We start from the raw sequence: 25,364 nt of genomic DNA on the forward strand, positions 1-25,364 counted from the left end.
ATACAAAATTAGCCAGGCGTGGTGGCACATGCCTGTAATCCCAGTTACTCGGGAGGCTGAGGCAGGAGAATCGCTTGAACCCAGGAGACAGAGGTTGCAGTGAGCCGACATCACGCCATTGCACTCCAGCCTGGACAACAAGAGTGAAACTCCATCTCAAAAAAAAAAAAAAAAAAAAAAGATTTAGGGAGTAATTAGTATCAATTTTGCAAACTGAGATTTTTAATATGGGTATAATGTCAGTCATATAAAAAGCTGTCACATAAAAACAAGAGACTAAACCTTGAATCTTAAGAAAGTACAATAAAAGTACCATTAAAAAAAAGTCATATTTTCTTACTTAATGAGCAAATTCAATCCTTCTACTTGACCTTGCAATTATTAATTACCTCAGAAAAAAATTATGAATCTGTATGTTGCTATAAACTTGTAGTAATCCATGGCAAATCCAAGAATGTGTACCAGTTCACACATTACACACATTTGTAAATAATAACATTGTATCTTTAGTTTCCTTTTCCTATCTACATGAGAGAGATCATGCTGCATACAATTTGAGTTACATTTCATTATTACTTAAAATTTTTAGAAAAAAATCAATAGCTCCATTATGCAAAATAACTCAGGAAATAACAATGCAAAAATAAAAGGTACCTGCTGTTGCTTGAAATCAGGTCTTTTCTTGATAAGATTATAAACAGTCACGTATTTCATATATAGTACATAGGCCCTTTCCTCATCACGATCTAATCTGCATTCTTCTGCTGTCTTAAAGATCTTCAGGGCACTGTGCACATAACTTAAAATTAGAGAAAAAATAATAATTAAAGCAATTGACATCTGGGAAAAAAGTACAGGTCATATACAAAGTCCACAGATAATCTTTATCAGGGATCCCCAACCCCAGGGCCACAGATTGGTACTGGTTCACGGCCTGTTATGAACCAGGACGCAAGCAGAAGATGAGTGGTGGGTTAGCCAGCAAAGTGTCATCTGTATTTACAGTCACTCCCCATTGCTCGCATTACCACCTGAGCTCCGCCTCCTGTCAGATCATGGTGGCATTAGATTCCCATAGGAACACGAACCCTATTGTGAACTGCACATGTGAGGGATCTAGGTTGTGCACTCCTTTTTTTTTTTTTTTTGAGACGGGGTCTAGCTCTTGTTGCCCAGGCTGGAGTGCAATGGCGCCATCTTGGCTCACTGCAACCTCTGCCTCCCGGATTCAAGTGATTCTCCTGCCTCAGCCTCCCAAGTAGCTGGGATTACAGGGGTGTACCACCATGCCTGGCTAATTTTTGTAGTTTTAGTAGAGACGAGGTTTCACCATGTTAGTCAGGCTGGTCTTGAACTCCTGACCTCAAGTGATCCTCCCATCTCAGCCTCCAAAAGTGCTGGGATTACAGGCATGAGCCACTGCGCCTAGCCAAGGTTGTGCATTCTTTATGAGAATCTAAGGCCTGATGATCTGTCACTGTCGACCATCACCCCCAGATGTGATGGTCCAGTTGCAGGAAAACAAGCTCAGGGATACCACTGGTTCTACATTATGGTGAGTTATATAATTATTTCATTATACATTACAGTGTAATAGTAATAGAAATAAAGTGCACAATAAATGTAGTGCACTTGACTCATCCCAAAACTATCCTCCCTAACCCTGGTCCATTGAAAAACTGTCTTCCACAAAACCAGTCCCTGGTGCCAAAAAGGCTGGGGACCACTGATCTTGATAAAGCAAATTTCATTATTTAGGTTCCACTACTTCAGAACTGATACAAAGTTAGATGCAAGTTTGGATACGACCAACTTACATACACCACTTCCTCTGGGATAAGGGTAGTGCTAGAGGTAAACCAGACATTGCTAGAAAGGAATAAACTGTCTTAGGCCTGACCTTGTCCTATCTAAACGTGGCTTTATCTTTCCCAGTGTTTCCCGTTTGAAAATCATTCAGCAGGAGTTAGAGTTGTTTTCTGTCACCCCATCAACTTACCAACTTAGCAAGATAAATAGCCCAATCCCTCTCTTACTTTCTGCCCTTCAAAAGATCTTTTTATTTTTATTTTATTTTGAGGCAGAGTCTCACTCTGTCACCCAGGCTGGAGTGCAATGGCGCAATCTCCACTCACTGCAACCTCCACTTCCTGGGCTCAGGGATCCCTCAGCCTCCCATTAGCTGGGATTACAGGCCTATGCCACCATGCCAAGTAAATTTTTGTATTTTTAGTAGAGATGGGGTTTCACCATGTTGCCCAGGCTGGTATCGAACTCCTGACCTCAGGTGATCCGCCACCTTGGCCTCCCAAAGTGAAAAAAAAAAAATTATTATTATTATTATTGAGACAGAGTTTCGCTCTTATTGCCCAACCTGGAGTGCAACGGCACAATCTCGGCTCACCGAAACCTCCGCCTCCCGGGTTCAAGCAATTCTCTTGCTTCAGCCTCCCGAGTAGCTGGGATTACAGATGTGCACCACCACGCCCGGCTAATTTTTTGTATTTTTAGTAGAAATGGGGTTTCACCATGTTAGCCAGGCTTGTCTCAAACTCCTGACCTCAGGTGATCTGCCCACCTTGGCCTCCCAAAGTGCTGGGATTACAAGCGTAAGCCACTGCACCCGGCCAAAAAAGAATTATTTTTGTATCGTAAGACAATGACTTCTGGCTGAATTTTTTTTTAGAAGCCTCATAATCTTTGCCTCTTAAACTTTATGACCTAGAGATCACATCTGTATGATCTGTCTGGAGAGTAGATAATATGCATATGAGCAGAATATATATGTATTGTGCTACAATTACATTAAGACTTTCTCTAAGGAGGTCTTATTTTATTCGTGTGATGGTGTTATTTTTCAAATAAACTTTAAATTAACATTCATCTAACTTTAATATGGAAATGAACTAAAAATTAATATTTGATTCAATCAAACTAGCAAAGGATACATCATACCTCTTAGTGCTTATTTTCTCTGGTTTAACTTCTGTCTTCTTATTGAGGTCTTTTAGTGAAGAACTGAGGTAGAGTTCTTTAGGAACTGAAGCCACAGCAGGCATGATGAATTATCTTTACTTTTCCACTTTCACAATGGATGCTATATTTCCTTAAAAGTAGTTCTTTCCTGAAACAAATACAAATAATTATACTAATTTTCCTCATTCACAATAAAACAAGCAAGCAGTTTAAAAAAATAAAATTCCTAAACCATATCCTTTGCTAACAGGGTTAATTTTAAATTGTTTAGAATATCTGTTTCAGGAGTTTAAGATATGCAGACTATGAGTGAAGAATGTAATAATTTTTTTCAAATTTTCATTAACCAAATAAATTACTTTTTGTATCATTTTGCCTTAAGAGTTGGGAATCTTACCTGTCAAAGGAACTAGCAGTAAGAATAATCAATTCTTTTACATGTTTCTTTTGTTAAAATAGCATTAATGTTTAAATCATAAGTAGATGGAATTTTTATCTAGAAATATTTCTCTTTTCTCATTGATGATATCCATTTATTTTTTTAAGTGATTTCTTCCTCTTATTTATTTATTTGAGATAGGGTCTCACTCTGTCACCCTGGCTGTAGTGCAATGGCACAATCTCGGCTTACTGTAACCTCCACTTCCCGAGCTCAAGCAATCCTCCTACCTAAGCCTCCGAGTAGCTGGAATTCCAGGCGTTCGCCACCATGCCCCCAGCTAGTTTTTGTGTTTTCAGTAGATATGGGGTTTCGTCATATTGGCCGGGCTAGTCTCAAACTCCTGGCCTTAAGTGATCCACCCGCCTTGGCCTTCCAAGGTGCTGGGATTACAGGTGTAAGCCACCACATCTGGCTACTTCTTTCCAATCTCTTAATAATCTTCATTCTACCAGTTCACTATCATTAAACAAATGGACATCAATGAACATCTAATCCTAAAAAGCTAAGTACAACTTGGAGCAGGGGATGGGAAGGCCTCTGCTCACCTACGAAAATTCCAAAAGCACCCCAATTTGCTTTAATTCTAGTAACATTTTATATTAAATATTAATACTTTGTGATTTATTGGTACTCATCCCTTCCAACCCTGTGCACATTAGTCCACTGTCTTAGTCACCAAACCATTTTGTTCTCTGAGTATTGCATTTTTATCTTTTCACTTTTTTTCTATCTATACTTGCTCCAGGTATCTATAAACACATGTTGAACCAAACACTTTAATTTGTACTTTCAGATCTATGCATTTAGAAACAACAATCTAATATACAAACATTTTCTACACTTTATCATCCCCCCTGGGTCCTGTGTCTAAAGCTGTAGTGATAGGGGAGAAAAGGTCTCTGGACCACACTATCACTCCCAAATGGATCAACTGATATCAAATATGTCCTTCTAGCGAGGTATCTAATTCATCAACAATTCATCAAACCTGCTAAAAACATCCATTGAGGAAAGAGTATGACAGGGTTCCCCTGGGTTTCCTCACACTTATAGAGACCACAGTATTGTTTCAATGTCAGTGTAAATCATCAGGAGACTTAGCTTGCAACAGTAGGCCTCATTTTAAAGAGAGGTATTAAAGGGGTATATAAGATATGGTCTCTGATTCTCCAAGAATAAATAGTTTAACCAGAAAACATACCCTGCCCGCCTTCTCACCTCATCATCTTCTGCCCATCCCCTGAAATGTTGAATGAAAAACCAAGAATATGTGTAATATGATACTCTATATAAAGTTTAAAAATCAAACTGAATTGAACAATATATTGCTTAATGATATAAATGAGGTAAAACTATAAAGAAAGAAAATGTTAAACACAACATTATATTTCTTGGGAGAGGGAGAGTTGTAATCAGGGAGACACATATAAGGAGCTTCAGGGGTACAACAAGGTTCTATTTCTCAAATTGGGTAGTATGTGCACAGGTGATCATTTTAGTATCATGCTTTATAACATATAAAAGAATATATGTAATGTACTTGAAGTTTTAAGGAAAAAAAATAACATGAGCAAAACAACGCAAACGTGAGTAAAGCAATGCAACATATATAAATATGAAAAGAGTATCCAGAGAGATGTAAAAGTTAGGAAGTTATGGGTTAAACAAGCAACTAACAAAAAATATACATTTAAAAAAACATATTGATTAAAAAAAAAAAGACTTGGAACAATGGGGCTGGGCACGGTGGCTCACACCTGTAATCCCAGCACTTTGGGAGGCCAAAGCAGACAGATCACTTGAGGTCAGGAGTTCAAGTCCAGCCTGGCCAACATGATGAAACCCTATCTCTACTAAAAATACAAAAATTAGCCAGGCATGATAGTGCATGCCTATAATCCCAGCTATTTGGGAGGATAAGGCAGTAGAATCGCTTGAACCCAGTGGGTGGAGGTTGCAGTGAGCTGAGATCACACCCTGCACTCCAGCCTGGGTGACAGAACAAGACTCTGTCTCAAAAAACAAAATACAAACAAAAAAAAAATTAGCTGGGCATGATGTCAGGCACCTGTAATCCCAGCTACTCAGAAGGCTGAAGCAGGAGACTCACTTGAACCCGGGAGGGGAGGTTGCAGTGAGCTGAGATCATGCCACTGCACTCCAGCCTGGGCAACAAAATGAGACTCCGTCTCAAAAACAAAACAAAAAAACCAACAAAGTTTAAAAAACTAACGTGGAAGAGAAAGTTGTAAGCAGTAGTAATACAACATAGTATGATATCAAACTATAGAGTTACAAATATTACAGTATGAGAAAAATTAAGAGAGAAGATTAGGTATGACTAGAAGGATCTTGGAAGTCATCATCAAAGAGACAATATTTGATTTGAGTCTTGGTGGGGGAAGGTTTTTCAAAGAGATGAAAAGCAGAATGAAGAAATGAAAGTAAAGAACATCTTTAGGAATTAGCCACTATATAGAATGAACAAAGATCTACAAGGCAGTGGCAAAAAAAATAGACTTGGAACAGGTAACGGGGAAGGCCTTGAATGTTACTAAAGCATTTACTTTGTTTTCTAAAGGTAGCAGGGTTCTGAAGTAGGGAGGTAAGTGAGTGAAACTAAGAAGAGTATAAAGTTAGGCGGTAAGTGACAAACTAAATAGGGAAAACACTAGTTATCTATTATAATGATCCTAGGGAAAGATGACGAAGGTCAGAACTAGGGCAGTAGAGATGGAATAGAGGAAGCAGATAATAATAAGAGACACTGCAAAGGTAGAATGACAGGACTTGGCAAATGATTAGAGGAGGGAAAGTACAGGGATAAGATTACGATGTCACCAAAGATTTTAGGAAGGGTTTCTAGGAGAAAGACTGTACTTTTTAAAAGCTTCCTTTTCTGTCCCCATTTGATTTTTGGAAACAGTTCAAATAAGTAACAATCTTCTCTGACAATGTCTAAAGTCCATTAAAAACCCATAGTTGTTTCTATTTTTATTAACAAAATCATGTAAGTTATACCGTCACTTAATGATGCCTAGTGTTAAAAATACTTTCAGTATTGTTTTAATTGCTATTTGAGCCTCTACAATCACACACATTTCTGCAGAAGTCAAACAGAAGGTAAAGGGTATTTTCCGCTCATCAAGTGAGAAAGCAAAACATATATAGTAATTCCTCAGTATCTGTAGGAGAGCAGTTCCAGGACTTTTCCCACAAGTACCAAAAATCTGCACATGCTCAAATCCCTGATATAAAATGGTGTAAGATTTGCATATAACCCTACTTTAAATACTCTCAAGATTACTTATAATACCTAATACAATGTAAATGTTATATAAACAGTTGTTATATTGTATTGGTTAGGGAATAATGACAAGAAAAAACTCTGTACATGGTTCAGCACAGATGCAATTATTTTTTTAAAATATTTCCAATCAGCCATTGGTTGAATTCACAGATACAGAAGGCTGACTGTGTATCCAACCTAAATCTATGTGAATTTAACATGTTACATTTTTGATAAGTCATTCTGCTGCATTTTGCCATTAAAGAAATCTGAAAATAGACTGACATAAAATATATTAAGACTAGAATGACTGAATGAACTCAATTTCCTTATTTTGGCTGCAATCGTTTAAAAAAAATAAGAGCAGCAGCAACAACAAACCCACTGATACTTATACAGAAGTGTTCATTAACTACAGAAGTCAAATAATTTGCAGAATTTATTTGTTTAGATCTAGGACAAACCATAACATAAAACACATTAAAATTATCTTATGTGGCCGGGTGCAGTGGCTCACACGTGTAATCCTAGCACTTTGGGAGGCCAAGGCAGGTGGATTGCTTGAGGTCGGGAGTTTGAGACCAGCCTGGCCAATGTGGTGAAACCTCATCTCTATTAAAAATACAAAAATTAGCTGGGCATGGTAGCACATGCCTGTAATTCCAGCCATTCAGGAGGCTGAGGCAGAAAAATCGCTTGAACCTGGGAGGTGGAGGTTGCAGTGAGTGGAGATTGCACCACTACACTCCAACCTGGGCGACAGATCAAGGCTCTGTCTTTTAAAACAAAACAAAACAAAACAAAACAAAACTTATGCTTCAAAAAGGACTGCAAGTGAAAAAAAAAACAACTAAGTATATGTAAGAAAAATTAACACGCTTCTAACAACAAAAAATAAAAATTCTTAAGATGTGTAAACCTGACAAAGAACTTCAGCCTTAGTCAAACAGCAGTGCTCCAAAAGTGAAACCCAAAAGCGATAAAAATGAGTTAACAGAGAAAATGTGGCCAGGTGCGGTGGCTCACGCCTGTAATCCTAGCACTTTGGGAGGCCGAGGCAGGTGGATCGCTTGAGGTTGGGAGTTTGAGACCACCCTGGCCAACATGGTGAAACCCCATCTCTACTAAAAATACAAAAATTAGCCAGACGTGGTGGCACACATCTGTAATCCCAGCTATTCAGGAGGCTGAGGCAGAAAAATCGCTTGAACCCGGGAGGTGAAGGTTGCAGTGAGTGGAGTCTGGGTGACACAGCAAGACTCTGTCTTTTAAAACGAAACAAAACAAAACAAAAAAAAAACCTTATGCTTCAAAAAGGATTGCAAGTGAAAAAAAAGAACTAAGTATATGTAAGAAAAATTAACATGCTTCTAACAATAAAAAATAAAAATTCTTAAGATATGTAAACCTGACAAAGATAAAGAACTTCAGCCTTAGTCAAACAGCAGCGCTCCAAAAGTGAAACCCCAAAGTGTTGAAAATGAGTTAACAAAGAGAAAATGCAGCTGAGCGTGGTGGCTCACGCCTGTAATCCCAGCACTTTGGGAGGCCGAGGTGGGCGGATCACGAGGTCAGGAGATCGAGACCACCCTGGCTAACACAGTGAAACCCTGTCTCTACTAAAAATACAAAAAATTAGCTGGGCGCGGTGGCGGGCACCTGTAGTCCCAGCTACTCGGGAGGCTGAGGTAGGAGAATGGCGCGAACCCGGGAGGCGGAGCTTGCTGTGAGCTGAGATTGCGCCAGTGCACTGCAGCCTGGGCAACAGAGTGAGACTCCATCTCAAAAAAAAAAAAAAAAAAAAAAAAAGGAGAAAATGTTCTTAAGCCGGGCGCGGTGGCTCACGCTTGTAATCCCAGCACTTTGGGAGGCTGAGGCGGGCAGATCACAAGGTCAGGAGATCGAGACCACGGTGAAACCCCGTCTCTACTAAAAAATACAAAAAATTAGCCAGGCGTGGTGGCGGGCGCCTGTAGTCCCAGCTACTCGGAGAGGCTGAGGCAGGAGAATGGCGTGAACCCGGGAGGCGGAACTTGTAGTGAGCCGAGATTGCGCCACTGCACTCCAGCCTGGGCGACAGAGCGAGACTCCGTCTCAAAAAAAAAAAAAAAAAGAAAATGTTCTTTCTCTGACATCCTTCTGCTCCTTTCTAAGTGAAAGAGTAGGGATTAGATGACTGGAACCACAAAGTGAAGACTAATAGGTAAAAAGTGAAAGTTGAGGTTTGTAGTCATTCAAACTGGTCCTGATTTTAAGCAGGGCTTCACACCAGCCACTCCTAAGGTCTTTGGCAATATTGAAAGGAAAACAAAAGTTGTCTTTGTTGGTCACCCACCATCTCTCCCTATTTCTGCCCTTAGGCAGCAACAATACTCAACGTAAGTATCTTCTCACTGTCTTAAATCTCATAATCCACTCTACACTCATTCTATGTAAGGTGCCACAAAACTAAGTATTGATTAAATAACTTTTTTTTTTTTTTTGGAGACGGAATCTCACTCTGTCACCCAAGCTGGAGTGCAGTGGCATGAACTTGGCTCACTGCAACCTCCACCTCCCAGATTCAAGCAGCCTCAGCCTCCCGAGTAACAGAGATTACAGGCGCCCCGCCACCATGCCCCGCTAATTTTTGTATTTTAGTAAGGACGGGGTTTCTCCATGTTGGCCAGGCTGGTCTCGAACTCCTGACCTCAGGTGATCTGCCCGCCTCGGCCTCCCAAAGTGCTGGGATTACAGGCGTGAGCCATCGCGCCCAGCCGATGAAATAACATTTTAAAGTAATCCTCAAGTATTAAGGCTCAACCCTTTCAAGATTTAATCACTGCTAAAATGTATGGTATTTTCTGAGCAACTACTATGTTTCCAGCACTGTGCTAAATGCTTGAGGGCAGTGTTTTTAAAATCCATTAGAAGGTCATGATCAGCATTAAAAAAATAGCAAACATCAGACTATGTCACACATAGTAAGGTTAGGTACTGTTTCATAAAATTGTTTCAGTTATGTACATGTGTATATAACACTGGATGAAAATGTAAAATGTATTTCTTAATATAGATGACAATTTAAAAAAAAGTATGAAAGTCTCACACTACAGCACTGTAACTCCAAGTATGGTCCAATGACCAGTGCTGATTGGGGAATTGTTTGTTATCAGTTTGATAAAATAAGAAGTTTGTGACAGAATGTAGATCAATTAAGCACACTGACCTTTTTACAGTAGTAGCAAGACTTTCTCCATGCAAAAAGCAGTGCACTGACTGGGTGTGGTGCCTCACAGCTGTAATCCCAACACTCTGGGAGGCCGAGGTGGGAGGACTGCTTGAGCCCAGGAGTTCAAGAACAGATATTTATGTTGAGTATTGTTGTTGCCTAAAGGGCAGAGATAGGGAGAGATGGTGGGTGGCCAACAAAGTGGGCAACAAAGTAAAGACAAAAAATTTTACAAAAAATTTAAAAATTAGCTGGGCATAGTGGCGCACATCTGAGGTCTCAGCTACAAAAAGAAACAAACTTAAGTTCCATCTCTTCAATCCTTTACGGTCCCAGTTCTTGGAATTTGTTTCTTCATGTGAATCCTATAATGCTTGTGATCTATATCATTCCTTAAATACAGTAATGGGATCAACAGACAATTACTATAAGGCTTTAAAATCCTCATACACATGCAGTGCTCATGATGATGTGATGAGACAGAGAGAAACTGGCCTTGAGGACAGAATTTAGCTAAGAACCGGGTAAGAAAGGAGGACATCTGGCTGGGCATGGTGGCTCACACCTGTAATCCCAGCACTTTGAGAGGCTGAGGCAGGCAGCCTGAGGTCAGGAGTTCAAGACTAGCCTGACCAATATGGAGAAACCTCGTCTCTACTAAAAATACAAAATTAGCTGGGCGTGGTGGTGGATGCCTGTAATTCCACCTACTCAGGAGGCTGAGGCAAGAGAATCTCTTGAACCCAGGAGGCGGAGGTTGCAGTGAGCCAAGATCGCGCCACTGCACTCCAGCCTGGGCAACAAGAGCGAAACTCCATCTCGAAAAAAATAATAATAATAACAAGGAATATTACAGAAGTTATTGAGAAATAATCAATTGGATAGAGGGAAAATGTTGACATGTCTTTGGATCCCTGGCACCTATCTCAGTAGTCCTCACATAGTCATCACTTTAATAAATGTTTCTCCCTGTCAGCTGAATTTAACTAAAAGAAAAAAAAATGTTGACTAACAAGAATAACTAAATTATATTATGTAGGAGATGGAGTCACATTATAGAAGACTTTTGAAGCCATCTAGAATTCTTTATATTTGATTCAGCAGGCAATAAAAGCCAGTTCTTGATGGGAAAAATAGTATTTCAAGATGGTCAAATTAGGTATATGTAAGTAAGATTGAAAGGGGAGGAGAACAAGGGAATGATACTATGGAAAAGAGTAACTACAAAGTGACTGCAGAAAAGAACACAAAATGGTAGAAATATGCTTTGGTAACTGGTTGATCAAAACAGTATTTTCTCTTGCTTACACACACACACACACACACACACACACACACAGAGGCACACACACTGTACCCTGCAAAATATGAAGAGCAGTAGTGCCATTAACAAAAAAATTAATACTGCAGTTTAAAACTGATCAGTTTACAGCAGCATTTCTCAACCTTGCCATCACCCACATTTTGGACCAGATAAACATTTGTTGTGAGAGGCTGCTCTGTGCAAAGTGCACTGGAGGATGTTTAGCAGCATCCCTAACCTCTACCCACTAGAAGCCAGTTTATTATCATCCTTCCCTTCCATTTGTAACAACCAAAACTGTCTACAGTCATTGCCGAATGTGTCCTGGAAGGCAAAATTACCCCCCAATAAGAACCACTGGTTTACAGCAAACTGGGTAATTCGATGTGGAAAATGCTGAGTGTATGCTAAAGGAACATCTTAAGATGTAAATATTAACTAGAAATCAGTTATATGTGAGAGCAGACAGATATTAAATCTGTTTATCAACTAATAAGGCATCAATGTTGACTTTGATAATCCCTATTGTTTTGGAAGATAATTAAGTATTGACACCAAAATTATATGTTATCTAGGATTTGGTGAACTGCTGGGCAACACAGTGAGACCTCATCACTACAAAAAAAAAAAAAAATTAGCAGGGCATGGTGGCATGTGCCTGTGGTCCCAGCTTCTCGGAAGGCTGAGGCCTTCCTTAAGCCTGGGAGGTTCAGCTTGCAATGAACCATGATTACACCACTGCACTCCAGCCTGAGCAACAGAGAGAGACCCTGTCTAACTGGGGGAGTGTTAGAATGCCATGAGAAAAAAAAAAAGAATAAACTAGCCCTAGTTCTTTTTTTTTTTTTTTTTTTTTGAGATGATGTCTCACTCTGCTGTCCAGTCTGGAGTGCAGTGGCGCAATCTCGGCTCACCACAACCTCCGTCTCCCAGGTTCAAGGGATTCTCTTGCTTCAGCCTCCCAAGGAGCTGAACTAGCCTTAGTTCTAAAGAGTGACTGTCTAAACTGGCTTCAATTAGGTAAACAATAGATACCTACTATACACAAAGTGCAGTGTTGTGATACAGGGGATACTAAAAAAATACAACTCTTAATAAAGTTTCTGCCTCTTAAAATGAAAGATAAGTACATAATGGTAACAAAGTAAAGTGCGGCTTAATGCTGTGATACGGGCACTTAGCAAACCAGGCCAATGTCTGTTTGTTTTATTAAGGACCATTCCCAGAAACTAACAAAAGGGTAATTGTTTTCCAGAATAGATGTCTATCTACATTTATAACTTTAATCCATTTCTTTTGTGTTCTCCCTCATTAATTTTTTAACAGATGCAAAATCGTTAAGCAGGGAGTCAGATCGTACTTAACATGCACCAAAAACAGTTCTCAATCCCAGCTGTATGTTAGAATCAGTTACCTAGAGAACTTTAAAAAAATATTGATGCTCAGATCCCACTCCTAAACAATTAAATCAGAATCTCTACGGATGAGACATACACACAGGTATTTATTTATTTTATTTATATATTAAAAAAAATAAAGACAGTGTCTCACTATGTCATCCAGGCTAGTCTCAAACTCTTGGGCTCAAGGGATCCTCCTGCCTAGGTCTCCCAAAGTGCTGGGATTACAGGCATGAGCCAACCTCGCCTTGCCCACACAGATATTTTTAAAAAGCTTCCCAAAAGAATTCCAATACCAGTCAAGACTGGGAACCATCAATATAAGAATGAATATAAACATGCTGCTAGAAGCAACAAAATTATATGAAGGCACCAATTTGTTTCCAGCTGAAATCAGCATCTTAAATCATTCAACCTACCAAAATTTTAAAAAATTATTTTCATTTTTAAAACTCTGTAATTGAGAAATTAAAATAACACCTCCAGGATGCTTATGCCCATAACTTTTGTTCTGAAATTGGTATTATAATGTGTAATTATTTCATTTTACTCTATTAAAAACACATGTGGGTTCACATCATTATTGATGTTTCAGAATTTAGTGCAGTAGTCCCCCCTTATCCAGTTTCGCTTTCCATGGTTTCAGCTACTTGCAGTCAACCACAGTCCAAAAATATTAAATAAAAAAATTCCAGAAATAAACAATTCATAAGTTTTAAATTGTGCACCACCTCACTTCGCCCAGTCTGTGACATGAATCATTCCTTTGTCCAGTGTATCCACACTGTAGATGCTACCTGCCTGTTAATCACTAAGTGGCTGTCTCAGTTACCAGACTGACTATAGCAGTATTACAGTGCTTGTGTTCAAGTAACCCTCATTTTACTTAATCACGGCTTCAAAGTGTAAGAGCAGAGATTCACATATGCCAAAGAGAAGCTGTAAACTGCTTCCTTTAAGCGAAAAGGTGAAAGTTCTCAACTTAATAAGAAAAAAAAAAAAAAAAAAACTCATGCTGAGGTTGCTAAGATCTACGGTAAGATCTTTCATCTGCAAAATTATGAAGGAAAAAGAAATTTGTGCTAGTTTTGCCGTCACACCTCAAGTTGCACAAGTTATGGCCACAGGGCATAACTTTTATTATACTATATTGTTGTAATTATTCTATTTTATTATTAGTTATTGTTAATCTCTTGTTTCTAATTTTTAAGTTAAACTTTATCATAAAAATGTATATATAGGGAAAACATAGTATATATAGAGTTCAGTACTATCTGTGGTTTCAGGCATTCATTGGAGGTCTCGAAACATATCCCGTGCGGATAAGGGGAAGACTGCTGTATTATTAAAAACTAAATTGTAGGCTGGGCGTGGTGGCTCACGCCTGTAATCCCAGCACTTTGGGAGGCTGAGGTAGGCGGATTGCCTGAGCTCAGGAGTTCGCAACCAGCCTGGGCAACACAGTGAAACCCCGTCTCTACTAAAACACAAAAAATTAGCTGGGCGTGGCAGCGTGTGCCTGTGGTCCCAGCTACTTGGGAGGCTGAGGCAGGAGAATTGCTTGAACCCGTGAGACGGAGGGTGCAGTGAGCCGAGATCATGCCACTGCATCCAGCCTGGGTGACAGAGCAAGACTCTGTCTCAAAAACAAACAAACAAAAAACTAAATTGTAATGTGTTAGTCAAAAGAGACAAGGCTTAGTTAAGCCTTATTCACTATACATGAGAACTGTTTTACTTGAATTAGTATGGTATTAGTCAGGTATGGTGGCGTGTGCCTGCAGTCCTAGCTACTTGGGAGGCTGAGGCGGGAGGATCACTTGAGCCCAGGAAGCAGAGGTTACAGTGAGCCAAGGTCATGCCACTGCACTCCAGCCTGGGTGACAGAGCAAGACCTTGTCTCAGTTTAAAAAAAAAAAAAAAAGGGCTGGGTGCGGTGGCTCACAGCTGTAATCCCAGCACTTTGGGAGGCTGAGGCCGGCAGATCACCTGAGGTCAGGAGTTCAAGACCAGCCTGGCCAACATGGCAAAACCCCATCTCTACCGAAATACAAAAATTAGCCAGGCATGGTGGCAGGTGCCTATAGTCCCAGCTACTCAGGAGGCTGAAGCAGAATTGCTTAAACCCAGGAGGCGGACATCGCAGTGAGCCGAGAACACACCACTGCACACCAGCCTAGAAGACAGAGCAAGACTCCGTCTCAAAAAAAAAAAAAAAAAAAAAAAAAATTAGTACGGCTATAAATGTAGAATTCCAAATAAGTTTAATATAATATTTCATCATTCAGTACTAATAAATTTAATATTATGGAACTGTTGCAGGCCTTACTTTCCACTTATTAATCATATGACTTTGAACAAATTCCATAAATCGCTGCGAATACCACCACCACCGCTCTTCAGTTTACTTTCATCTGCAAAATGAAATAGGAATGATTTGTCTGCTTCTATAGGGTGACCACAGGTATCAAGTGAAAAAATATACAAAAACATGCTTTGAAAACTGTAATATGCCATTAAAACATACAGCATTATGGCTAAAGAAATTGGAAATGGGTCGGGCGCGGTGGCTCACGCCTGTAATCCCAGCACTTTGGGAGGTTGAGGCAGGTGGGTCACAGGTCAAGAGATCGAGACCATCCTAGCCAACATGGTGAAACCCTGCCTCTACTAAAAATACAAAAATTAGCTGGGCGTGGTGACATGCTACTCGGGAGGCTGAGGCAGGAGAATGGCGTGAACCCAGGAGGCAGAGGTTGCAGTAAGCTGAGATCGTACACTGCACTCCAGGCTGGCAACAGAGCAAGACTCCATCTCAAAAAAAAAAAAAAAGAAAGAAAGAAAAGAAATTGGAAATTGGAAATGTACCTGATTCTTCATCTGCTATATAAATGCAAACAAGAGTCCAATACAACTTTGTCATCAAAATTATAGTAGGCAAAGCATGGCCACAAATTCTTTGACATTTTTCCCGTCAAAGGTGAGGGTTGTACGCTGGTCTTTGCTCTAACCAACAGAGTATGTTGGAAGTAATGTTGTGACAATTTCTGGGCTCAGGTTTTTTGGGAGACTGGCAGCTTCTACTTCCTGACTCCTCAAACATGTATTCTTGGAACCTAGCCGCCATACTGTTCAAGTCAAAAGTTCAAGTCACGTGAAGAGGCTATGTGTGGGCATTCCAGTTGACATTTCCAGCTGAACACCTAGCCAACATCAAATGCCTTCACATGAATTAGCCATTTTGGATGTCCAGACCAACTGAGCTCTCGGGTGACTCCAAACTCAGCTGCTGATCTGAATACGAACGCATTAAACTCTAGGTGAAAACCACTTAGCTAAGTCCAGGCAGGCTAGAGAAACAGGAGATACTAAATTATAGTTTTAAGCCACTGTGTTTTGGAGTGATTTGTTATGCAGCAATAGGTAACTGGGACAACAACAAGGTATTTTTTAAATGTTTCCTTAATTATATCTAATTTTATTAGCAACACATACTTGAAGACATTTTTTACTTTCACTTCCATAAATATAAGTGCATTTTCGTGTAGAAAAGTTCATAATATAATGCTAGACTTATGAAAAAATTTAATGTACTGGCTTTATTTTCCAACTGTCTTACCCAAAAGTCATTTTGATTATTTTCCATTATGTCCACGTTTTTTATTTTTTATTTTTTGAGACGGAGTTTTGCTCTTGCCACCCAGGCTGGAGTGCAATGGCGCAATCTCGGCTCACTGCAACCTCTGCCTTCCAGGTTCAAGCGATTCTCCTGCCTCAGCCTCCGGAATAGCTGGGATTACAGGCGTACGCCACCACGCCCAGCTAATTTTGTATTTTTAGTAGAGACCGGGTTTCACCATGTTGGCCAGGCTGATCTCGAACTCCTGACCTCAGTGATCCGCCCACCTCGGCCTCCCAAAGTGCTGGGATTACAGACGTGAGCCACTGCGCCCAGCCACGTCCACATTAATAAACAAATGCCCATAAAGATTAAAGTCCAAGTAAATATATTAAAAAATGAAATGCTAAAAAAGGCACCTTTAAAACATTTTTGTTAGTTTTTCTTATACATTGTTTTCTAAAAAAAAAACAGATGTCTATGTGCAAAATTTCATTAATGACAGGTGTATTTTTTTTTTTTTTTACTACTGCAGGGTCTTCACTATCTAATATTAAAGATGCATCCAATGTGTCACAAGAAAAGGAATACATATTTCAAGGTAGCCATATCAACATGATAAAGACATAACACAACCGATATCACCTTCCAGATATGCTTAATGGTCCAGGGATATGTTGTAAGGAGAAACTACCCAAATCCATCATGAATGACATTCACCAACGAATCTTAAACAGAATCGGCTGAAATGCAAAATCTGCTTACATAGCAAAGCCGCAGCAGAGCAAGCCTAAAACAGGAATACTTCCTTAACAAATACCACTTGGCATTTTTAATGGCTGCAGCAAGATATTTACAAAACTAAGGATGCTTTGCAGATTCAGAAAAGGTAACATCCTTCAGATATAAATCCCTTTCATCTGAAACCCTCAGGTCTCTTAACAAATACTAAATTTCTTAGGCTCTGCAACACCTCCATGTCAGGTAAATTTTTTGTTAGTAATTAAGTGACTTGTTCAAGGTCACAGAATGAACTGGAGGCAAGAAATAAACCCAGGAGAGGGTGGTCTGCAGCTTTATATATAAATGCACATCACTGCAAGTAAGGATTCTGATAATTTCCAAGGTGGAGTGGCGATGAAATTAACTTGTCCCACAACTCTAGGATGGAAGGCACTTTTTAGGAAAAAAAAAAAAAGCTTCTATTTGAGGAAGTCATAGTTTTAACTCTGACAAGCTTATAGGGTCTTTAAACTCAAACTTCACTAAAATCAAGTGTGACTGGGGAAGACGAGAAACTGGGAAACAGTTTTAGGAGCTGTAGTAAGGCCTGGGATTGTAGGCAGATTGCAGAGAATTAAAAAAAAAAAAAAACCGGAAGCAAGAGGAAAGAGGTCAAAGTCAGGTATAAGTGTCCAAGAGAACGGAAGAATGGTCAAAGCCACCTTTTAAAACCAAAAAACCACACGAAACTCGCTTGGCAATCCTAGGTGGGTGGCGTAAAAGACTCAAGGTTGGGCCCTGCCTCTCCACAAGCTGATTCTACCTTTCGGAGTTGTCCCACCCCTCTCCGCGGACAGGGCTTGTCTCCTGGGTGACCAGCAGCTGGTGGAAGGAGAGGGGGTTCACAGCGGTCGACTTCCCAGAGAACAGGTGCCAGGGCCCAGGACCCACACTCACCGTGACGCCGGGCGCACTTCACTAACGCCAGCCTTCTCGCCAAATGCCCATCTCCCAAGAACTCGAGGGAGAATTAGACTTGGCTACCAGGACGGAAGCCAGCCCAGCTCATCCCCTTTTCCCGATTTGCATTGCGAGGCGACGCGTCGCGCCTCCAGACGTCACGGTAGGGGCGGGGCTTCGCGTACGCTCCCTTGACTCCTCTCTCTTCCACCGCCCTCCCCCTTTCGGTGAGGGCCGCGCGGCGGGACGAGGGAGGGTCGAGGAGGACGTTATGGGTGGGCGGTGGCGGCAAGGGCGGGGTTTCTCTGAGCCGGGTCAACATAGTTGGCCGGTCCCTTACCCCCCGCACTGCACGGTGCATTTCCGGGTTGCAACCCGGCGCCTGGGCCTTGTGGAAGAAGCAAGGTTGCTCTTGCGTCCCTATACTACGTTATTTTCCTCCTCTGATTGGAAATGAGAAAAAACTTAAAAGGGAATTTGACGCCCCTCTATTTCTGGCCATACATTCTCTGAAGCCAAGTCTTTGGTCAACGAAAAACAAGTATTATCCTAAAACATATTTTATGTACAATTTTCAACGTCACTTAAAAGGCTCCGGCTAGGCTGGGCACGGTGGCTCACGCCTGTAATCCCAGCGCTTTGGGAGGCCGAGGCGGGCAAATCATGTGGTCAGGAGTGCGAGACCAGCCTGTCCAACAGGGTGAAACCCCCGTCTCTATTAATACAAAAAATTAGCTTGGCGTGGTGGCGTGCGCCTGTAATCCCAGCAACACCAGTGGCTGAGGCAGGAGAATTGCTTAAACCCGGGGAGCGAAGGTTGCAATGAGCTGAGATCACGCCACTGCACTCCAGCCTGGGAAGCAGAGCAAGACTCCGTCTGGTTGGGCAAAGGCCCCGTCTAACAGAAACAAAATGAGAGGTCTGAACTTTCTCGCGAGCTGATCTTTGTACTCTCTTAGAGAAAGGTGATTGGATGCTCCGGTTACCTGTAAACATAAAATTGACTTGGGTGGAGCTTTAGGCAGTAGTCACTAAGTCCTCAGGAACACTCCAGGTGTCTCAGGGATGGGAAATCTGGCTAGCGAGGTCTAGTAAATGCTTTAAGTGAAAGTGTGTGCCACATTAGGTACAGTGTACACTGTTCGGGTGATGGGTGCACCAAAATCTCAGACATGACCACTAAAGAACTTTTCCATGCAACCTGTTCCCCCAAAACTACTGAAATAAAACTTTTTAAAAATAAAAAAGGATAAAATAAAGTGTGTTCAATGAATTTGTAATGAAGGCCAGTTGCAGTGGCCCAGGCCTGTAATCCCAGCACTTTGGGAGGCTGAGGCAGGAGGATCCCTTGATCCCAAGAGACAGAGACCAGCCTGAGCAACAAAGGGAGACCCTCATCTCTACAAAAGAAAAATTTAAAAATTAGGCCGGGCGCGGTGGCTCATGCCTGTAATCCCAGCACTCTGGGAGGCCAAGGTGGGCAGATCACTTGAGGTCAGGAGTTTGAGACCAGCCTGGCTAAAATGGTGAAACCTCGTCTCTACTAAAAATATAAACATTAGCTGGGCGTGGTGGCGCGTGCCTGTAATCCCAGCTACTGAGGAGGCTGAGGCAGGTGAATCGCTTGAACCTGGAAGGTTGAGGTTGCAGTAAGCCGAGATCGTGCCACTGCACTCCAGCCTGGGCAACAGATCGAGACTCCTTCTCCAAAAAAAAAAAATCTAAGTTACAAATAGCATTTCCATTTTCCATAGAATCTAAAACTCCCCAAATTGCTGTGAACTACAGCAGTATTTTCTCCATTTGGTAAGAGACATAAGGACAGCTTAACTACCCTTCTGTATCCAAACTAAGTCAAAAACAGAACCCAGGTTTCCTGATTCCCACTCCCAAGTTAAAACTAAATAGGTTTTATGTATGTTGCAGCTGTTGCACCCTTTTCCTCTTTGAAATAAAACTTTTCTATTTCAATGGGGAAAGAAAACGTGACTGAAAGTCCAAAGTGTGGCCAAGCATGGTGGCTCACGCCTGTAATCCCAGGACTTTGGGAGGCCAAGGCGGGCGGATCGCGAGGTCAGGAGATGGATACTATCCTGGCTAACATGGTGAAACCCCATCTCTACTAAAAATACAAAAAATTAGCCAGGCGTGGTGGAGGGTGCCTGTAGTCCCAGCTACTCAGGAGGCTGAGGCAGGAGAATGGCGTGAACCCAGGAGGTGGAGCTTGCAGTGAGCAGAGATGGTGCCACTGCACTCCAGACTGGGTGACAGAGCAAGACTCCATCTCAAAAAAGAAAGTCCAAAGTGTTAGCTTAGAGCTCAAAACACTAGCTGCTGTTTCAAGGTCCAGGACATTAAATCCAGATGAGGGCCTTCACCTTTGACACCTGCCCTCGAGTCCTTCAGACATGTTGAGAGAGACTGAGACAGGGGTCTTCAAGGGTCAGGCAGGAAGGAGAAGCACAGCAATATACATGTATAACATGCATACAACCAATTAGGTTTGTTTAAGAGTGGTGGGGATTAGGGCCATGTGGAGAGCTCATGGCCTGTTGCCATGTGGTAATGGGGCAGAGTGTTGCCAATTTTGTGATTTTCTGTGTGTGGGAAAAATCTCCAAACTGGTTTTCAAATTTAGGGAATGTATATATATATATATATATATATATATATCCCATATACATACGGATTATGTTAGTTGACAACAACAGTATACATAAAAAAATTTACAAACACTGCAAAACAAATAAAATCCAAGCCATCTGTTTGTGACCATAGTCATAAGCATTAACTTAGCCAGGGGCTTTTAGATAATTCTCTGTTAAAGAGGAATTCTGAGAAAAGACTAAGATAACCAAAATGAACGTAATGTCAAAGAATGAAATCAAGGGAACAATTTGGATTTTGTTTCAAAGTCAAGTGTTTTTTAAAGAATCTTTCCATACTTCATGTTTTGTTCTATAGAGTTCAAACTTTTAACTTCCATGGCCCTTTAGATCTCTTTCGAGCACATTCCATGATTTCTCTCCTGATCATACTCCCTCCACAAAAACCTTTTTCGGCTGGGTGTGGGAGCTCACTCCTGTAATCCCAGCACTACGGGAGGCTGAGGTGCATGGATTGCTTGAGGTCAGGAGTTTGAGATCAGCCTGGGCAACATAGCAAGACCCTATCCCTACAAAATATTTAAAAATTAGCCTGGCACAGTTGGTGCATGCCTGTAGTCCAAGCTGCTTGGGAGGCTGAGGCAGGAGGATTGGTTGCGCCCAGGAGTTTGAGGTTTCAGTGAGCTGTAATTCCGCCACTGAACTCCATCCTGGGTGACTGAGTGAAGACCCTGTCTCTTTGAAAAAAAAAAAATAGGCCGGGCACGGTGGCTCACGCTTGTAATCCCAGCACTTTGGGAGGCCGAGGCGGGCGGATCATGAGGTCAGGAGATCGAGACCACGGTGAAACCCCGTCTCTACTAAAAATACAAAAAAAATTAGCCGGGCGTGGTGGCGGGCGCCTGTAGTCCCAGCTACTCGGAGAGGCTGAGGCAGGAGAATGGCATGAACCCGGGAGGCGGAGCTTGCAGTGAGCCGAGATTGCACCACTGCACTCCAGCCTGGGCGACAGAGCAAGGCTCCGTCTCAAAAAAAAAAAAAAAAAAAGAAAAAAAAAATAATAATAATTAATTTTTAAAAACCCCTTTTTCATTTCCCAACATTTTTTGGCTACTATGATCTCTAAGTGTTACTTCAAATAACTTCCAGTGAATCCACACTTGATGTTGCAGAGCCTGAGTTTGCTGCAGAAATATAATTTCCCACACACTATGCCTAAAGGGGATTCAGAGCTATCACTTAAAACCAAAAGTATTGGTTTTTAAAGGTGCTTAGACAAAACAGTCAGGAAAGGCACTCTAAATGTTTAACAGCAATCATCTTTGGGGTATGGGCATTTTGGTAGGTACAGTGTGGTGGACGTCCGTATTTTATCCACCTGAGAGATTATTTGAACTTGTTACACTGAATGTGTATTACTTTTATAATCAAAAATAATTAAGATTTAAAACAACGTATTTGACTAGTAAAAAGCACATTATATAAATCGGTTTAATAATAATGTTAAGGAGGCCATTTAGCAATGATTTGACCAAATCCATATCAAAGTTTGATTGAATTTTTTGGAAATCAGATATTGTGTTACTCTCTGCTCTGTTCTTTGTGAAGTCTTTCCCTTAAACAACTACAAACTTATACAAACAATAGTTCGCAAAACTTTGTTGTCCTCTTCCTCTGTAGAAATTAAAACCAAATATATATAATTGAGAAATAATTATAATACTCTTCATTCCTATAAAAGTAATTAAGATAGACCTGTAGGATTGTTGAGCATGGCTGCTAAATACAGTAACTAGTAACCACAGCTAGTTGTAAAATTAAAAATTCAGTTCAGTCAAAATATCCATATTTCAAGTGCTCAACAGCCACTGGTAGCTATTGGTTACCTTATCGACCAGCAGATATAGGCTGTTTCCATTATTAGAGAAAGCTCTAATGGACAGCACTGGACTAGGGTATGTATTCTGTATTTTTCCCCTCACCCACCATCCAGTAATGAACAATAGTTCAGAGTAAAAGTGAAAAAAAAATGTGTATTGTAACAAACCAGGCAGCAGTATCTATGGCACCTAGAATCTAAGTGGTCATCAGCTGTTTAGAGGCATGGCCTGTGTTTGATCATAGCTTCAATTTACATGCCAGCCAGCATAAGCAGTAGTCGAAAATCGGGTTCATCTTCCATTCATTTAACAAGTACTTGCTGAATGCATGTTCTATGCCAGGCATTGTTTTAGATTCACGATATAAAATTCCTGCTCAACACAGAGCTGACTTACATTCTAGTTGAGGAGACATACAGTAAGCAAATACACATAGATTATGTCAAGTGTTGTTAAGTGCTAGAAGTGTTAGAAGAAAAGTAAAACAGGATAAAGGACTAGCAAGGACAGTGGTTTTTGTTTGTTTGTGGGTTTTGTTGTTGTTGTTGTTGTTTTTGAGACAGGGTCTTGCTCTGTTGCCCAGGCTGGAGTACAGTGGCATGTTCATGGCTCATTGCAGCTTCGATCTCCCAGGCTCAAGTGACCGTCCCACCTCAGCCTCTCTAGTAGCTGGGACTACAGGCATGCACCACTATCCCCAACTAATTTTTGTATTTTTTGTAGAGATAGGGTTTCACCATGTCATCCAGGCTGGTCTTGATCTCCTGGCTGAAGTGATCCTCCTGCCTAGGCCTCCCAAAGTGCTGGGATTACAGGTGTGAGCCACTGTGCCTGGCCAACAGTGATTGTGTGTGTGTGTGTGTGTGTGTGTGTGTGTGTTTTGGCACTAAGATTTTTATGTACCCACCTTATTGCTTTCTTTAAACATTATATAAACATAAGCCAAATTATTATCTGGGGTTGCGATAGAAACCATCTTGTTACAAAGTGGTGGCAGATCTATGCTTTTATGTTTTAATGGCCCCTCTCAACCTCTGGCTGTTACTTCTCTGTCTTTCCTCAGTTGTGCCTTAACAGTCTATTCTAACTCCTGTAAAACAAGGACTAAAAGTACCAACCTCGTTGTTACGAGGTTTAAGAGAAGGCCCAGCACTAAGCCAGGCTCTCAGGAAAATTCAAACAGTTCCTCCTTGCCCTTCAATATAGCTCCTTCTCATCTATCGTGGGCTGAGGAACCACTGAGCCTGTAAACCAGGCACACAGGTATAAGTCCACAGACCAGGTGAAGGCCTAGATGGTAAAGTATTAATACATGGGTTTTGTGACTCCACTACCAACTTCCAGGCTAAGGAAGGACTGACTTAGTGAGCAGTTCCAAGACCACTGAGCTCATGGTTCCCTGTGGCTGCCTCCCTTGTACCTCCATCATGATCAGGGCTTGAGGAGGGTCCTATCAATTCCCTTTGCCACACTTGGAAAAGCATGAGGGATGCAGCACAGGCCGAAAACTGAGTGACCAGCCCCAGGGAGTCGATGGGGAACACTGGTAAGCCAATCACAAAGTTGGTGCCATTTGCTCTTAGGGAGGAGAGGCGGGGCCTGGGCAAGGACAACAGCTGGAAGGTGAAGGACAGGCCTGGCTCTCAGTAGTGGTAGTGATCCAGCTTGAAGGGACTATCACAGGACATGCCCAGGTACTGGGCCTGCTTCTCAGTCTGGTTGGTCAGTTTCATGTTCACTTTGCCCAGATGGGCTTCAGCCACTGCCTCATCCAGCTGGAAGTGAACCTCAATGGGGTACTTGTCTGAGTGGGTCCACAGCTCAATCTGCACCATCACATGGTTGGTGAAGGAGTTACTCATCACAAAGCTGGGTTGGTCCGTAGCACAACCCAGGTAGACCAGCTGACACTCAGCCAGCAGGATGGTGCCACGCCCATTCTTTAGCCAGTACTGGTCCATCTGGGGCTTGATGTTCACCTTCTTCATAGTATTCTTGTTGAGCCACCTGACATCAATTTTCACGTCAGAGTGTCCAGTGTTACACACGATGGCATCATCCTTCATCTGTTCAAAGTGCCTGTTGGGCAGCTAGCCAAGGATGATGTCAACACAGCCTGTGGTGGTGACAAAGATGTTGCCCTCCTGACAGGCCTTGTCCATGGTGGTCCCCTCATAGCCCTGCATGGCAGCCTGCAGTGCATTGATGGGGTCGATCTCGGTGATAATGACGTGAGCCCCGAAACCCTGCAGGGCCTGGGCACAGCCCTTGCCCACATCACCATAGCCCGCTACCACAGCTACCTTGCTGGCAATCATCACACCTATGGCCTACTTGATGCCATCTGAGGAGGGACTGGTGGCAGCCATAGAGGTTGTCAAACTTGCTCTTGGTGACAGAATCATTAATACTGATGGCGGACACCTTCAGGATCCCATTGGCCATCATCTTGTATAGGTTGTGGACCTCAGTCATGGTCTCCTCGGAGATGTCTCTGATGCCCAACAGGAGTTGTGGGTACTTAGTGTGGGTGAGGTTGGTGAGGTTCCCAGTGATGTCCAGAATCATGTTGAGGAGCTTGTCCTTGAAGTACAGTGTCTGCTTGGTGCACCAAAGGTACTTCTCTGTTTCTCCCTTCCAGGCGTTCACTGGAATCCCAGCCTTGGTAATGGCAGCTGCTGCATGGTCCTGGGTGGAGAAGATGTTGCAGCTGGACCACTGCACTTCAGCACCCAGGACAAGGAGGGTCTCAGTGAGGACGACTGTCTCCACGGTCATGTGCAGGCAGCCGGTGATGCGGGCACCCTTCAGTGGCTTGGAGGCTGAGTACAGCTCCTATACGTGCATCAGGCATGGCTTCTTGTTCTCCTCAGAGTCCAGGGCCTTGCATCCCCAGGCGGCCAAACCAATGTCAGCAACTTCATAGAGTAGTTAATGAGACATTCTGGCAGTGCT

General features: G+C 41.9%; 1 protein-coding gene and 1 pseudogene across 6 annotated transcripts in view; both read right to left on the bottom strand.

Annotated features, from left to right (window-relative positions):
• The window catches only part of USP8 (ubiquitin specific peptidase 8), a 122,260-nt gene that overhangs the window by 57,547 nt on the left and 39,349 nt on the right, over positions 1–25,364 (bottom strand). For 2 of the 6 annotated variants that reach the window (XM_063639459.1, XM_063639457.1), the window contains exons 2-3: positions 2,956–3,124; positions 655–799 (exon numbers count right to left, since the gene is read on the bottom strand). In XM_063639459.1, coding sequence (XP_063495529.1) covers positions 655–799; positions 2,956–3,059 — 249 coding nt within the window. In that variant the 5' untranslated portion in view covers positions 3,060–3,124. Of the gene's footprint in view, positions 1–654; positions 800–2,955; positions 3,125–9,915; positions 10,078–17,920; positions 18,120–25,364 lie in introns of those variants that run through there. The other 4 variants (XM_055279094.2, XM_055279096.2, XM_063639458.1 and 1 more) reach the window with 4 other exon arrangements.
• LOC129482761 (adenosylhomocysteinase-like) lies at positions 23,881–25,352 on the bottom strand (annotated as a pseudogene).

The sequence above is a fragment of the Symphalangus syndactylus genome, chromosome 5, assembly GCF_028878055.3.
Source record: "Symphalangus syndactylus isolate Jambi chromosome 5, NHGRI_mSymSyn1-v2.1_pri, whole genome shotgun sequence".
Lineage (NCBI taxonomy): Eukaryota > Metazoa > Chordata > Mammalia > Primates > Hylobatidae > Symphalangus > Symphalangus syndactylus.